The 12,828-nt window shown below is 42.0% G+C and overlaps 1 protein-coding gene across 1 annotated transcript in view; it reads right to left on the reverse strand.

Moving 5' to 3' along the window:
* KIAA1210 (KIAA1210 ortholog) overlaps positions 1 to 12,828 on the reverse strand; it is a 55,520-nt gene that overhangs the window by 21,743 nt on the left and 20,949 nt on the right. The window contains 3 exon segments of the mRNA XM_067548153.1: positions 2,515 to 2,644; positions 7,952 to 8,120; positions 11,808 to 11,884. Coding sequence (XP_067404254.1) covers positions 2,515 to 2,644; positions 7,952 to 8,120; positions 11,808 to 11,884 — 376 coding nt within the window.

Here is a 12,828-nt window from a genome sequence, read left to right on the forward strand (position 1 = left end):
TTTTGGGTAAGATCTAAATTCATACTGATCTGGTAATGTGGAGTTTTAATAGAGTTTTTAAATAACTTATCTCTTTCCTGGACCTCGTTGCTGATTGGGAGCCAGAGACTGAAATGCAATAAAGCGGGCTGGGTAACTTCTTGTTTTAGCTTCTTGGTAACCAGTGTGGGGAAATCAGAAGCACTGTTGATGAATCTAACTTTAGTGTTAGCCACCGGTTCTGGGAGAATGTGATCTCTTTTTATAGCCTGCCCTGATCTTGGCATTTTCAGGAGGGCTACCCTAGGCACAGATGGTCACAGTGGCATTCACCAGAATGCACACACCCTTCCAGAGTTTGGAGGACTGGTGGCTCCTAGAAACGTGATTTATTTGGACAATTGTCCTTTGCAAAAAAACTTCTTTGCAAAAAATAATGACTACTACATACAGCACAACCAGCATCTGAGCCCCCCGTCTGCACGAAGAAGGAGGTGTTGACCCAAAGAATCGCTCTCACATAGACATTTTATACAAAGGGAGTCATTTAAAATTGGTGGGGCATTCCAAACGCTCATCTCACCCCCAAAACCTCAGGACACTCCTGGGCATAGTGGCACTGATTGTGGCTGACAGGACTCACTGCTCTTTGTAAGAGAGGATGTGAATTGTTTTTTCAGGCTGCCCAAAAAATGCTAGGACCAATCAGATCCTAGGGGAAAAAAACCCAAAGTCTGCAACCTCACAAGTGGCCAGATGTTCCCTCTTAAAACACACAACAACAACAACAAAATCTCAGGAAACACCAGTTCTGAAGGTCTTGGAGTCAGCTATGTTAGGGCTGAAACACAGACAAGGTCCTTCAACTAAAAATGGCTCATCTGAGTACTCCTGTCAGAGATCAGGACCTATTCTTATGGTCGTTTGTAAACTCCCCAACCCTGGTTTAAAAAGCAAAGATTTAGGGGCTGAGTCTCTGTTGCCCTTCATCTTATATAGTTATTTACACATCTGCAGAATGGATGTAAAATGCTACTATTCTGATGTGGTAGCATATTACAGCTGCACTGCTCTCATATGTATGGGTGTAAATGATTACAGGGCAACAGGAAGTCAAGCGTCTGTTCTACAACTTCTTTATTCAGATACACCCACATCTGCTCAAGCGCACCACAAATTTACCCTAAACCAATCAGAGAAATAGAAGCAAGGCAATCTGCAAAAGCTAGGCAGATGATAAGCTGCCCAAAGAATGCAATTAATGCAGCAGGCGAATGAGATCCAAAACACATCTGCACATCTACTCCCTAAGTGGGAGTAAAATGTGTTTCCCTAATATTTTACAAACCCCACTCTCCCTTCTGTATTAAATGCAGAGGGCAAGACATTATAGGAGAAATGGCAAATGTACAATCTCTCTTGCACTGGCAGAAATTAATCTACTGTGACTAAGAAAATATCTGGTTTTATAGATGCGCAGCTTTTTGATCCATATGAGAGTTAAGTTAAAGGAAACAGACCCTCTCCCTTTGACTATAAAAATGTGCCTTGAAGCACTTTGTTACTATGCAGCATAGTGCAGAGCTGAGGGAAGAGGAGTCAAGGGGATGAAGATAACAGAATCAGATCAAATAAATGGAAAGAAGCTTTTCCTGATGTATGAAAACATTCCCCCCACTGCTCCCATTGTTGTGCAAATAATATCCGGAATTGAAACTTGGCCTCATCTGCATTTTTGTGACGAAGTCCCTCCGTGCATCTTCTGCTATTTAACATGTGATGCAAGCTTGTTTTGCAGCAGCAGTTCATGCTGACCAATGAAGACCTATAGGTGGCCTTGGTCTGCGTTATCAACAGTTTGCTTCAACCCCGGGGGAAAACCTTAAACTTTTATCTTTGTGTTTTAAGCCGGGCAGCTATCCAAGTGTAATTACTGTAACCGAGGATTGATAAGGAGGATGCCAAGGAGGGTTCAGTGTGTGCCTTGGAAGAAGGAAGTGACCCAGCAGAACAGAGTGTCCTCAGCTGACAGCAATAGGAAGAATAATGATATAAATAAAGCTGTTATTAAGAATGCCTTGACTCATCTGTCATCCCACAATACAATAAAAACAATTTAAAAAACATCTCAAGGAAGAATTGTAGCAGAGGGATGCCTTTAAAAAAATATCAGTGTAATGGATATGTTTCACAATAAACAAATAGCCTTAACCAAAAGGCAGAAGCTATGAAATAAAGAATGGAAAGTCCTTTGGAAAGAGGAACTGCTCACGGTGGGGAAAAATATAAGTCGTGAAGTCTTGGGAGCAGGGATCGTCACACTGTGTTACCAGCACAAGGTTAAGCACACGTGCTGCTGAATAAATATGTATTTCTAAGCAACAGAACAGGTTCAAATAACAGCACATCTATTTTCCAACTCTCTGCCATACGCCTTGAGGAATCAAGTGGAGAGCAGATCCAAGCAAGTTTTCAAGTATGGCAGCTAACAAGCAGTAAGTTAGCCAGCATCGTGAACATGGAACGTGCTCTTACCTGTAACGTTTTCACTTTCCCAGGTATGTTTTCCTGAGAGGACACGTCACCAGCCGTGTTTTCTGGTGCAGATTCAAAAATAAAGACGCTATCATGTGACAAGGCTTTGTTTCCCATGCTTCCTTTGGATCTGAAAGGGAGGGAAGATCTTTGAGCCCGCTATCTACACTCCTCCAAAATTTCATATCATTCATGTATTCAGACACCTTAAGAGGGGCAAAGTAGTCTAGTGGCCAGGATGTTTAACTAGGAATCCGGTGATCTGGGTTCTGTTCCTAGCTTTGCCATTGACCTCTTGGGTGACATTGGGCAAGGCATTCTCTGTGCCTCTGTTTTCTCTCCTGCTTTTTGTGGGTCCTTGTCTAGTTAGACCGTAAGCTCTTAGGGGCAGGGATTGTATCACTATATCTTTGTGCAGCCCCTTCCACACATAAAGCCCTGGCCTTAGTTGGGCCTCTAGCTGCTACCGGAATACAAGTAGTAATAATAATAATTAATAATGAATAAAACTCCTTGATTCACACTTTAGGCCTGGCCAGCAAGCTTCAAAGACAAGCATGAGGCTAACTCCTCTTTGCAATCTTTCGCTTCCTCCTCACTGCTTCTTTGCTTTTTTGTTTTCTCCACGGCAACTCCATGTATTGCCCTGCCCTGCTCCCCTAACTTGAGGAAAAGTTACATTTACACTATTGTTAGACACTCTTGTCCTTTAATGCAACCCTTCCCTTCAGAGTCCAGGCCAGCAGGTTGCACGTCCCATAATTCATCAGAACAGCAGGATCTGAGCCCAATACTGCATTCCAATAAAACCTTTAATGCCACGTCACCCATGCAGAGAGCTAATACAGCCATTGGGAAACTCCTCCAGCACAGCGGTTATCTCTGAGTGGTATAAAGCTAGTGTGCAGCTCCACACCATGCCTTGCAGGGGACTGAGGGCATCCCGCAGTCTGGTAGCTCCTAGAAAAGCCGCTTGGGGTTTTCATAGCTGGGTGTGGGTCAGACCAGACCTGGTTTTGGAGAAAACACACACACACACACACACACACACACACACACACACACACACACACACACACACACACACACACACACACACACACACACACACACAGTCTCTCTCTCTCTCATTCACTCAAATCCTAGCACATATAGAAGTTAAAATATGGTTCCCCTAACAGGTTTTTTTTTCCTGTCCACATAGGCAAAGAGAAATTTTTTAACATGAATGGACCACAAGTATATTTAAAAACATAGATGGGAACTATGAACAGGCTCCATCTACAATATAACTAGAGCCAGGGGGACCCAGTTACACCTCCACAGTACAGCTGGGTGAATTACCAATTTTTTAGGTAGGTGGCAATTTAAAAAATAATCATTTCAAGTCAAACAAAACATTTCACTTTGAGGTTATTGGGTTTTTAATTGTTGGGGTTTTTTTTAATAAACTTGACAGAAAATTCTAAACAAAAAGTCATTTCAAAATTAAAAACAAACTTTTTGATTTTTGCAGAATTTTTTTCCTCAAACATGAACAGTTTGGGGGAAAATTGATACAAATTAGTGAAGAATTTCCATGTTGCCAAACCTACATTTTTTTTTGCAAAAAAAAAAAAAAAAAAAATTCAGATGAAAAATTTCACCTAGGTCCCCTCCTGAGTCTGGTTCTATGCTCTCCAGAGGTTTAGCCTGGCTAAGGGTGATGATTAGCTCCTGTACACGCTACAGCTATTAACAGAGTTGTAGCCAGGTTTCTCCGTTATAAATGCTGTGTAGACAGGTTGTAGTTGTACATTCCCTGTCTAAAAGACAAACATGAGCTGCACCAAAATTTCACATCAGCAATTAATTAGACACACAGAGCTGTTTCCTGCTGTCACACCTGTAACCCAGATCTAAACCCCTTGGCCTAGCACTGCCAAATTGCATTTTAGCAGTTTGACTCAGGGTAAATGGAATTGACTTCCCGCAAAACCCTGTCAGGGAAAATCTCCTACTGGATCCAACACTTGCTCTGGAACGACACTTGCAGCGCTGCTTGGCTAACTTCACATTGCCACTTGAGATGTAGCCAATCATATGCTTAGGCTGAGGCTCAAAACATTCCCCCTGGACATGTGCAGCAATCTTGCTGCATGTTACTGTCCTGTGCAGAACTAATCTGTGCTCTTACGCTAAAAAGCAGGAGCCAGACCTCATGTTCTTCCCCTGTGCTTTAGCATTATCAGCTAGCTAATGTCTATCTCGAACTGCTGCGTAGTGTTGCTGTGTACTGATAAATACTTGCCTTCTTTCGCCGCACGGCTGATCCATAAGCTTTACACTCTGTATGTAGATTTTTAGACAAGCGCTTTCTGGATGAAAGGGACGATACCAAGGCAAGATACTACTCAAGCTATTATGCTATGTTTAGAAAGATGGCCTCAATTAGGTTTTTAATTAATATAAACTAATATTGATGCTCATTGTTATTTATTTATTAATTTAGAACTGATCCTGTGTCTGGCCAGGTATTAATCTCTTTTTAAAAACAGAGCTGTTCTTACTGTATTTATTTGGACTCCTTTAGAAAGAGCAGCAGATGTTTGCTTGTTCTGGAGACAGCGCTGCTGCCACCACCAGTTAAAAAAATAGATATGTAATTGCAGAAGATTTACTACATTTTCTTTTGGCAGTGACGAGAGGAGGATAAAAGGAACTTTAGAATTAATTGCAGGTCTAGGACAGATGAGTATAGGGCAAGCTTTCCTGCAGATCGTATATTCACAGTGTAATCCCATGCAGTGTATTTATATTTGCATCCAAAACTAAAGCTGCATTGTTAGCCACAAAAAGAGAAACCAGATGTTTTAGCCATTATACTTCTGCCCTGGTTTCCCTACATAAATGTATCTATCATTCAGCCACATGCATCCCACAGAGATGCTGTTACTTAAAGCAGCAAGAGCATGAATGTACAGACCCAATTCTAAAGCTAGCAATATGTCACCCCACCCCAAATATCCCCTTGGTATTCCCCCCCTTTTTGTTTTGCACCTTCTTCTACCCCTTACTCTTGCAAGTTCACCCTCTTTTCTTGTGCACCACCCTCTCCTCATTCCAACCACTGCTCAAACATGCTGCTTTCATAAAAGCATCAATCAGTCACCCACCAGAGAGTATGCATTATATACACGCACACCCCATGCTGAGATTAAACCACCATCTCACATTCAAGAGCCCAATGGATTTCATTTGGAGCAGGATTATTTAGGGCCAGATTCTCCCCTCTGTTGGTTTTACCCACTTAGTGGAGCAGAAATTAAGCAAACTCCAACTCATGGAGTTTCCTTTTAAATTCTGTCATCAAGAAGGGGTTCCCATCCTATATGTTCATTCCATGAACCTCAGGAGTTCAAGGGGCAACAACACATAGGCACCTCGGCTCCCACTGCCAGCCAGCCTCACTAATTCCCACCAACAGCTGGGCTAGGGATGCTCTTCCGCCAGGACTTCCCTTACCATTTCACTGGCTTTTATGGGAAAAACTCGGCACCTCTCAGCGTTCAGCTCATAGTTAATATTTTTTAAATTGAATTATAAAAAAGATGACATGGTAAAAAGAGGAAAACCTCTACTTTTTGCCACAACTACCACCACCAAATCCACTGTGCCAGGATTATTTTAGTATTCTGCATACCAGGAATTATAAAACTCAGGTTCTGCAAGCCTTCCACATGCAAAATTCCCATTGGCTTCAACAGAATCCTTTGCAAATTCAAGAACAGACCAGCTAAAGAATTAGCTTGTTCAGTTTCTCTAGGTATTTATAAAGCACCTAATTTTTTGATAGACAATCAACTCAATTTTATTTCTTATAACAACAGAGTTTTACTCACTTCCTAATCTCCCGTTTTGCACAACATTAACTTCAGTTTATAATCTGTGGATGGTAGTGCTGAAATAAAGAGCATTTGACTATGGTGTGCTGGATTAACTGCAAGAGAGAAATTTCTTCTTTGCTTTTGCATTTGGAACAGACAGTAACATTCTTATGACTCTTTGCCATCTCCACTCTGCTAACAAGGATTGATAGGTTTGTTGTATGGATATAATTCCTCTTACCCCACGGGACTGTACAATCATCACTCTTTCTGTCGGTTCTATGCTAACAAGAGAAGGCCTGTCAGATCCCAAAATTCCTGCCTACTGCCCAGTATGTGGTGCATGCATACATAACTCATCAGGTCCCCTAAAGAGAGACTTTTAACTAATTTGTTCCAGAATGGGTTTGAAAGCAAACAATGACATGGATTATTTCAACAGAGTTCTGATTCAGGGGTGAGCGGACCGCATACAGCCTGTCCGAGCTTTTAATCAGCCCTTCCAGCTCAACCAGTGGTTGTGGCCTGGCGGTGGCAGCTCCCCCTCCCAGGTCCACCCCTTTCCCCCACCCCTCTCCCACCATGTGGGCCCAGCAGCACCTTGACTGGATCCGCTTCTGGCCCCAAGCAGCGCTGCGCAGCGGCCACTCCCCCCGCACAGCCCTGCCCCTCGGCATGGCCCGCCATACAATTTCTATATGCAGAGGTGGCCCTCAGGCCAAAAGATTTGCCCACCCCTGGATTAAATGCTTATATTTATAGGTATTGAAACAAGAGGGCACATTGATTTTAATATTTTTGCAAGTTTGTTTGTTTGTTTTTTTTAAAAGAAATTGAAAATTTCATGCTGGTTGTTGATGGTTAGATCCTACTGTATGACTTACTGATACTGTGGCAATACCTCTCCCTGAGGATACTGGTATCTGCTATAGATTTGTGCATGTCTCCTTAACTAAAATATAATAACTCCTTTGGGCAGGGACATAACCATGTTCGGAATGAGATTCAAAGCAAGGGGCTGCCAACACAGATGTGTAGTGTTTCCCTTGCTACACTAGTTGCAGGTGCAAAATCAGAGGCCTTTTAAAAAAATAAAGTAGCCCCAATTGGCAGTTTTGTCATAAGATCTCTAATGCAGAGATTCTGCGGCTAAATTCTTTTCCTTTGCCCCAGTCACGAAGCAGGTTAATCCACAAAGACTCCATTTATGCTAAGAGCGAACCACTGGATTTCATGTGCATTCTCTGAACCGGCAGTACTCCAATCACCACTTAAGCTAAAGTCACTGCTGATGAGACTTGCTGGGATGGATTTTAAACACCAAACAATAAAGTCTGGTCTATCTGCAGTTTTACAGGCTAAACAGTTGGATATATTTTTCCTCCTGTGCTGACTTTTAGAGCCTGTTGCAAAGGAAAAAGGAAATTCCTGAAATTCCATCATCAGCATTAGGACTTGTTTTGCACAAACTTGGACAGAGGCTGCTCCTTAGGAGCCAGCTCATGCTTTCATTCTATTGCTGCAAAATGTCTGCACAACCTGGCAATTTTTGTGTTTCACTGCAAGCTTACCCGGGCTCAGTTGGTGAATGAAGCACAATAGTGTCGAGTGCAGGGATGCTGACATCGCTGCTGGACTGGCTTGGTTTTAAATTACTCTCCCCCTTGGGAGTTGGAGGTTCTTTCCTCTTCTTCTTAGCAAAAAAGTTCTTGAAAGTCTGAAATTTGGATTTTTTCTTTCCTGCAATGTGAGAAAACAAAATCTTACAAAGGGTGCAGGCGTAGCTTACCATGGAGAAGGTTCTATCCAAAACCACAGAGGGATCCTTTAGAGAGATGCAAGCCACAGCAGTCCATTCATTTAACTGAGCAACTTTGTAAATAATCCTGTGAAAGGCAAAACTGTAATTCTTAGTTGCGCTGCCTGTGAAATATCCCTACAATAAGCAGATGGTTCTGATACTTCTTTAGGTTTCAGTTATGAACACAGCTTATATATAACAAACACTACAGACCCGCACATTGGCTATGTAAATTGAATTTGGTTTACCCTGAAGGATAAAGTACATTTTAATGTTCTAATATCTTAAACTCTTAAAGTCTTCAATTAGCTTAATTTAGCCCTGGACTTTTCACCCAATTTCATAAAAAGTATAGCATTTAAAGGGACACTTCCTTAAATTTTTGCCCAAATTTAATCACTTTTATAAATCCTAAAATCAAAAGAAAAAGTCTCCTCAATTTTTATTGGAGCCCTAAGAATCCAATAGTGAAACTGGCTACAAACAAAAAACTTCACTGTTTTATTGTCCAAACTCAGAGAAATACACAAAATATCAAACAGCATAAATAGCGAGACACATATTAGAATTTTTTTTACATTTCTTCACTTTTTACTAATCCAATGTATTTTAGGGTGGCATAGTTCATGTGTTTGTTTAGAACAGAAGACCTAACTATTATTTCTTTATTATTGACTTTTAAGTTGACAGGGTCCCTTTAATGACAGTTTGGGTTCTTTGGTAAAAGCCCATTGTACTAAGTACCCTCAGACTTGACTCTGACATAGTAAAAATGCAAAAACAGTGCAAGGTACTGGAGCTCAAATCATTGTTCAATTCATATTCCAGGGTAATACACAGCTGGAGGATTTCTTCATAAACAAGGCATTATTTCAGTACAATTATTTGTCTTCTCTCAGCGATAAGATAGTCAGCAATGCTTTGTCTCAGCGTGTGCCCTGCACGTACCGGAATTTATTTCAGAAGCATTGGGGCTGAAGCAGTGCCACCATCCAGCTGCATCTTGCATCAGACAATAGTCACTTTGAAAAATACACAATGACTCCAGGCTCTACTCTATGCAATAGCAAATAATAATATTGTCACCCCCCTGTTGAGCTGTAGCAGATGTGAGGGGCTTACAGGTTGGTTTCTGTTGGAGGAGAAATCAGTGATTTGGAGTCTGGGTATTCTGCTAGTGTAACTGGATTTATTTACATTGAAACAGGGTAAGATACAGGCAATTGTTACCCCATTCCAAGTGCCCAGGGAAGCAAAGGAAGCAGTCACTGGGAGGAAGGAAGATGTCCCTGGAGGGCAGTTAGTGTCTGGGACAGGGAAGATACAGGGCCATCTCACTTGCAGTATTGCCATATGTACTGATAAAAAGGACTTAAGCGCCAAGTGTACCATTACAGAAATATTTATAGGTACACGTATGAGGGTGCTAATTATATGCATTTATAAAGAAAAGTACAAGTGCCAGTACTTTCAACTCCCACATTCCCAACAGCTCCTTCAGCACTGGAGTGTGCCCAATGGCTAGAGTAGGCATTTCCTACTCCACCCGACCAAGGATGCAGCTACGGGGCTTGTTCTCTCAATGCAGGACACAGAGGTATTTGTCTGCCTGCTCTGCCCAACCCCCACGGCAGGGGAGTGAATCTCTTTGCGGCGGGTTTACTGACTGATCAGAAGCAAAGGAGGATGTCAGCACTGAAGTGATTGCCAGATTTGCAATAAAATTGCAAGAGCAGGCAATGGTAAGATTGTGACTTGAAGCATAAGGGCTAGCCTACGCTTAAAAGTTACAGCAGCACAGCTGTATCGGTAAAACCACCTAAACGAGTGGCGGTAACTATGTCAGTGGGAGAGCGTCTCCCCCCAACATAGCGCTGTCCGCACAGGCGCTTATGCCGGCAAAACTTATGTCACTCGAGGGGGTGTTTTCTTCACACCCCTGAGCAACAAAAGTTTTGCCAGCACAAGTGCTAGTGTAGACAAGGCCTCAGAGAGTCAGCTTGTCTGGCTTCTCTCTGTCATCACAGCCATCAACAGGGAACAGCATATACTGAAAACGCTCTGCTACGGATGGAAAAAACAACCCGAAGCCTGTGGAGTAATTCAATTGACTGGAGCATAAATGCTGGGAATCTCAGTCTCCCAGGTATTTGAAATCCACCCCAATTAAAGTTATAAAGAGGAGGTTTTTATGTAATCCTACATTTTGTAGGGAGCCAAGGAAGGAAGGGTCTTTTGTAAAACCAAAGAAATGGGATAGCTCTGTTCAGGGCCTGTCTCATTAAACGATTCAGTATTAGCTACAGCAACCCCTGACCTTTTTAGAGCTTGGTTAAGCCAGAAACAAAAACATTCAGAGGTTTTTTCAGACCCCACATATATATTTGGGCTCAATTCAGCTGCAGACGTTGGGCCGAATCCTGACCTCCTTGGAATCAATGACAAAATTCTCACAGGCTTCAGTGAGTCCAGGCTTTCACTCATGCGATGTGTATTAATGAGTAAAGCTGGCTAGAATTTAGGCCTTCCATGCAGTAGGTGGCTTTCACACTGTGTTCTATGAGGAACCTGGGATGATTTCCACAAATCAGATTTATAAACTAAAAAGTATGTTTATTGGTTGAGCATCCATCCTCCATCCTCCTTCCTTTTTCCTACCCCCACCACTCATTCATGGATCAATTAAGAGACATTCTATTGTTCTAAAATGTGCTTCTCTATGAAGTCCCTTTTCCAGGCTGTCTAGTCTTTCAACATAACCACTGTGTTTATCTGCACCTATCTGCAGCCTTTACAATGCTACATTACCGCTCCTTGCTCTGACAGCTAGCAGGGGTGTGCCCTGTGTGCATACAGGTCTCAGCAGCACACCGTTTGGGCTATGCTGATGGATGTAACTGCATTTACACCTGATAAAGCAAGATGACTGTTATCATCTGTGAAGTACTGAACTAAATGATCCATCAATAGGTGATACTACAACTGCTGCTCCTGAACTACTTCAGCCCACCCACCTTACTGCTGCTGATACACGTCTCCTAAGGAACAACTTGAATAAAGGCAAACGGATTTTTGTTTTTAAGACAGACAGATCTTCTGACTGGACCAGACATTTTCCTCTCTCCTTAAACCATCCCCCCATTTTTGGGGTTGACAAGAGTGCCAATCCATACCCCTAGACTGGAGAATAAGCAAGTGGATGGACGTCTGTAGCAAACATGGATGCTCAACAACTATGAGGAAGTGCTACAGTGGTGACGTGGCCTATCACCTTTTCCCTACACAGGAGCTACCACCACAACATACACTCAGGACCAGATTCTACGAAAGATCCAGGCAAAGTATGCACAGCAGCCAGTTCTGCAGACTATGCAGCCCTGTTTGCTAGGCACCCAAGATTAGAATTTGAGATTAATATCCTCCACACATTTATGACCCTGCAGGACTCCACATTGGTTTCTCCAACAAGATTCCCCTGCATACAAAGCATGGCTCTTTCTTCCCATTACGAAAACGCATGAGACTCCAAAGAACAGTTCAATTATGGCTCCATTTAAAAAAAAAAACAAATCCTGCTTTCCAACAGCTTGCCAAATTAACTAGACCTGTAAAGAGCAGTTATTTACCTGCACATTCCTCAGTTGTCTCCCCTGCCTCTGGTGGCTGTATGGCATCTGCTGGCCCTGTAGCCATGATATAGTGACTGAAATAAAGATAAAACAGTCTGTTAATTTTTAGTCAGTGCACTCAGCAATGTTAGAGACACAGATTCATTTTTACCCAGCAAGGAAACTGAACATTGCTGAATGATCCCAGATACTAATCGCCAAAAAGGGCTTGCACATATATTTTGCACTCCAACCACAAGTCTTTTCCTCACTTTTCAATAACAACTCTCTCCACGCCACCAAAACTAACAAAGCAGCATTGCTTCTCCACAGCACAGCCCTCTTTTCAGGAAGTCAGGGTCAAAGTTTGCATTAAAGGAAAGAAGCCATTAAACATACTCAACTAAGAGTATAACATTTCCCTGCCTCAGAATATTGAATCTTTACAATTGCTATTTACTAAACAGACATAGCTCCATGCTACTGTAAAATCCTGTCAAAATAATGCAAACAGGTCCAATTTGGCTTTTTTTTTTTTTTTTTTGGTCCAAACACAACTTGAGTAAGAGAGATGAGCTGCTGAGAATTCACATCTCCCATCCTTTGGTGTCTCCCTACGGCAGTCAGCCACAGTGCCACCCTGTCAGCATTATAAAAATAAATTAAGCATCAGCACTGAACCTGAGCATGCTGGTCTATGCAATACACGTGGAAGCGGAGTTCAGCCAATAGACCAAATCTATTTTGGATTCAGTGCAATCAGCTTTTAGCCACAAACTTCAAAGGCCTATCGCAAACAGGGCTATTGATCAACCAAGTTAGCTGATAGCATCATTTCTCCCCTTTACTAAAACAAAAGTTAAATCCAATTTTTAAAATCATACAAAGTTAAATGGCTCCACAGTTCAAACATCAAGGAACAATGGAAATATGGCAGTTTTAGCAAGACAGCTCTACAATCAAAAAAAGCTTGTCTTGTGTTGTGGAAGATAAATGATACAATGTGCCAGAACTTAAGGAGTAAGAAGTCTTTATTAAT

Source organism: Emydura macquarii, unplaced genomic scaffold, assembly GCF_026122565.2.
Source record: "Emydura macquarii macquarii isolate MOO-44397 ecotype Brisbane River unplaced genomic scaffold, CSIRO-AGI_Emac_v2 contig_1253, whole genome shotgun sequence".
NCBI classification, from domain to species: Eukaryota; Metazoa; Chordata; order Testudines; family Chelidae; genus Emydura; species Emydura macquarii.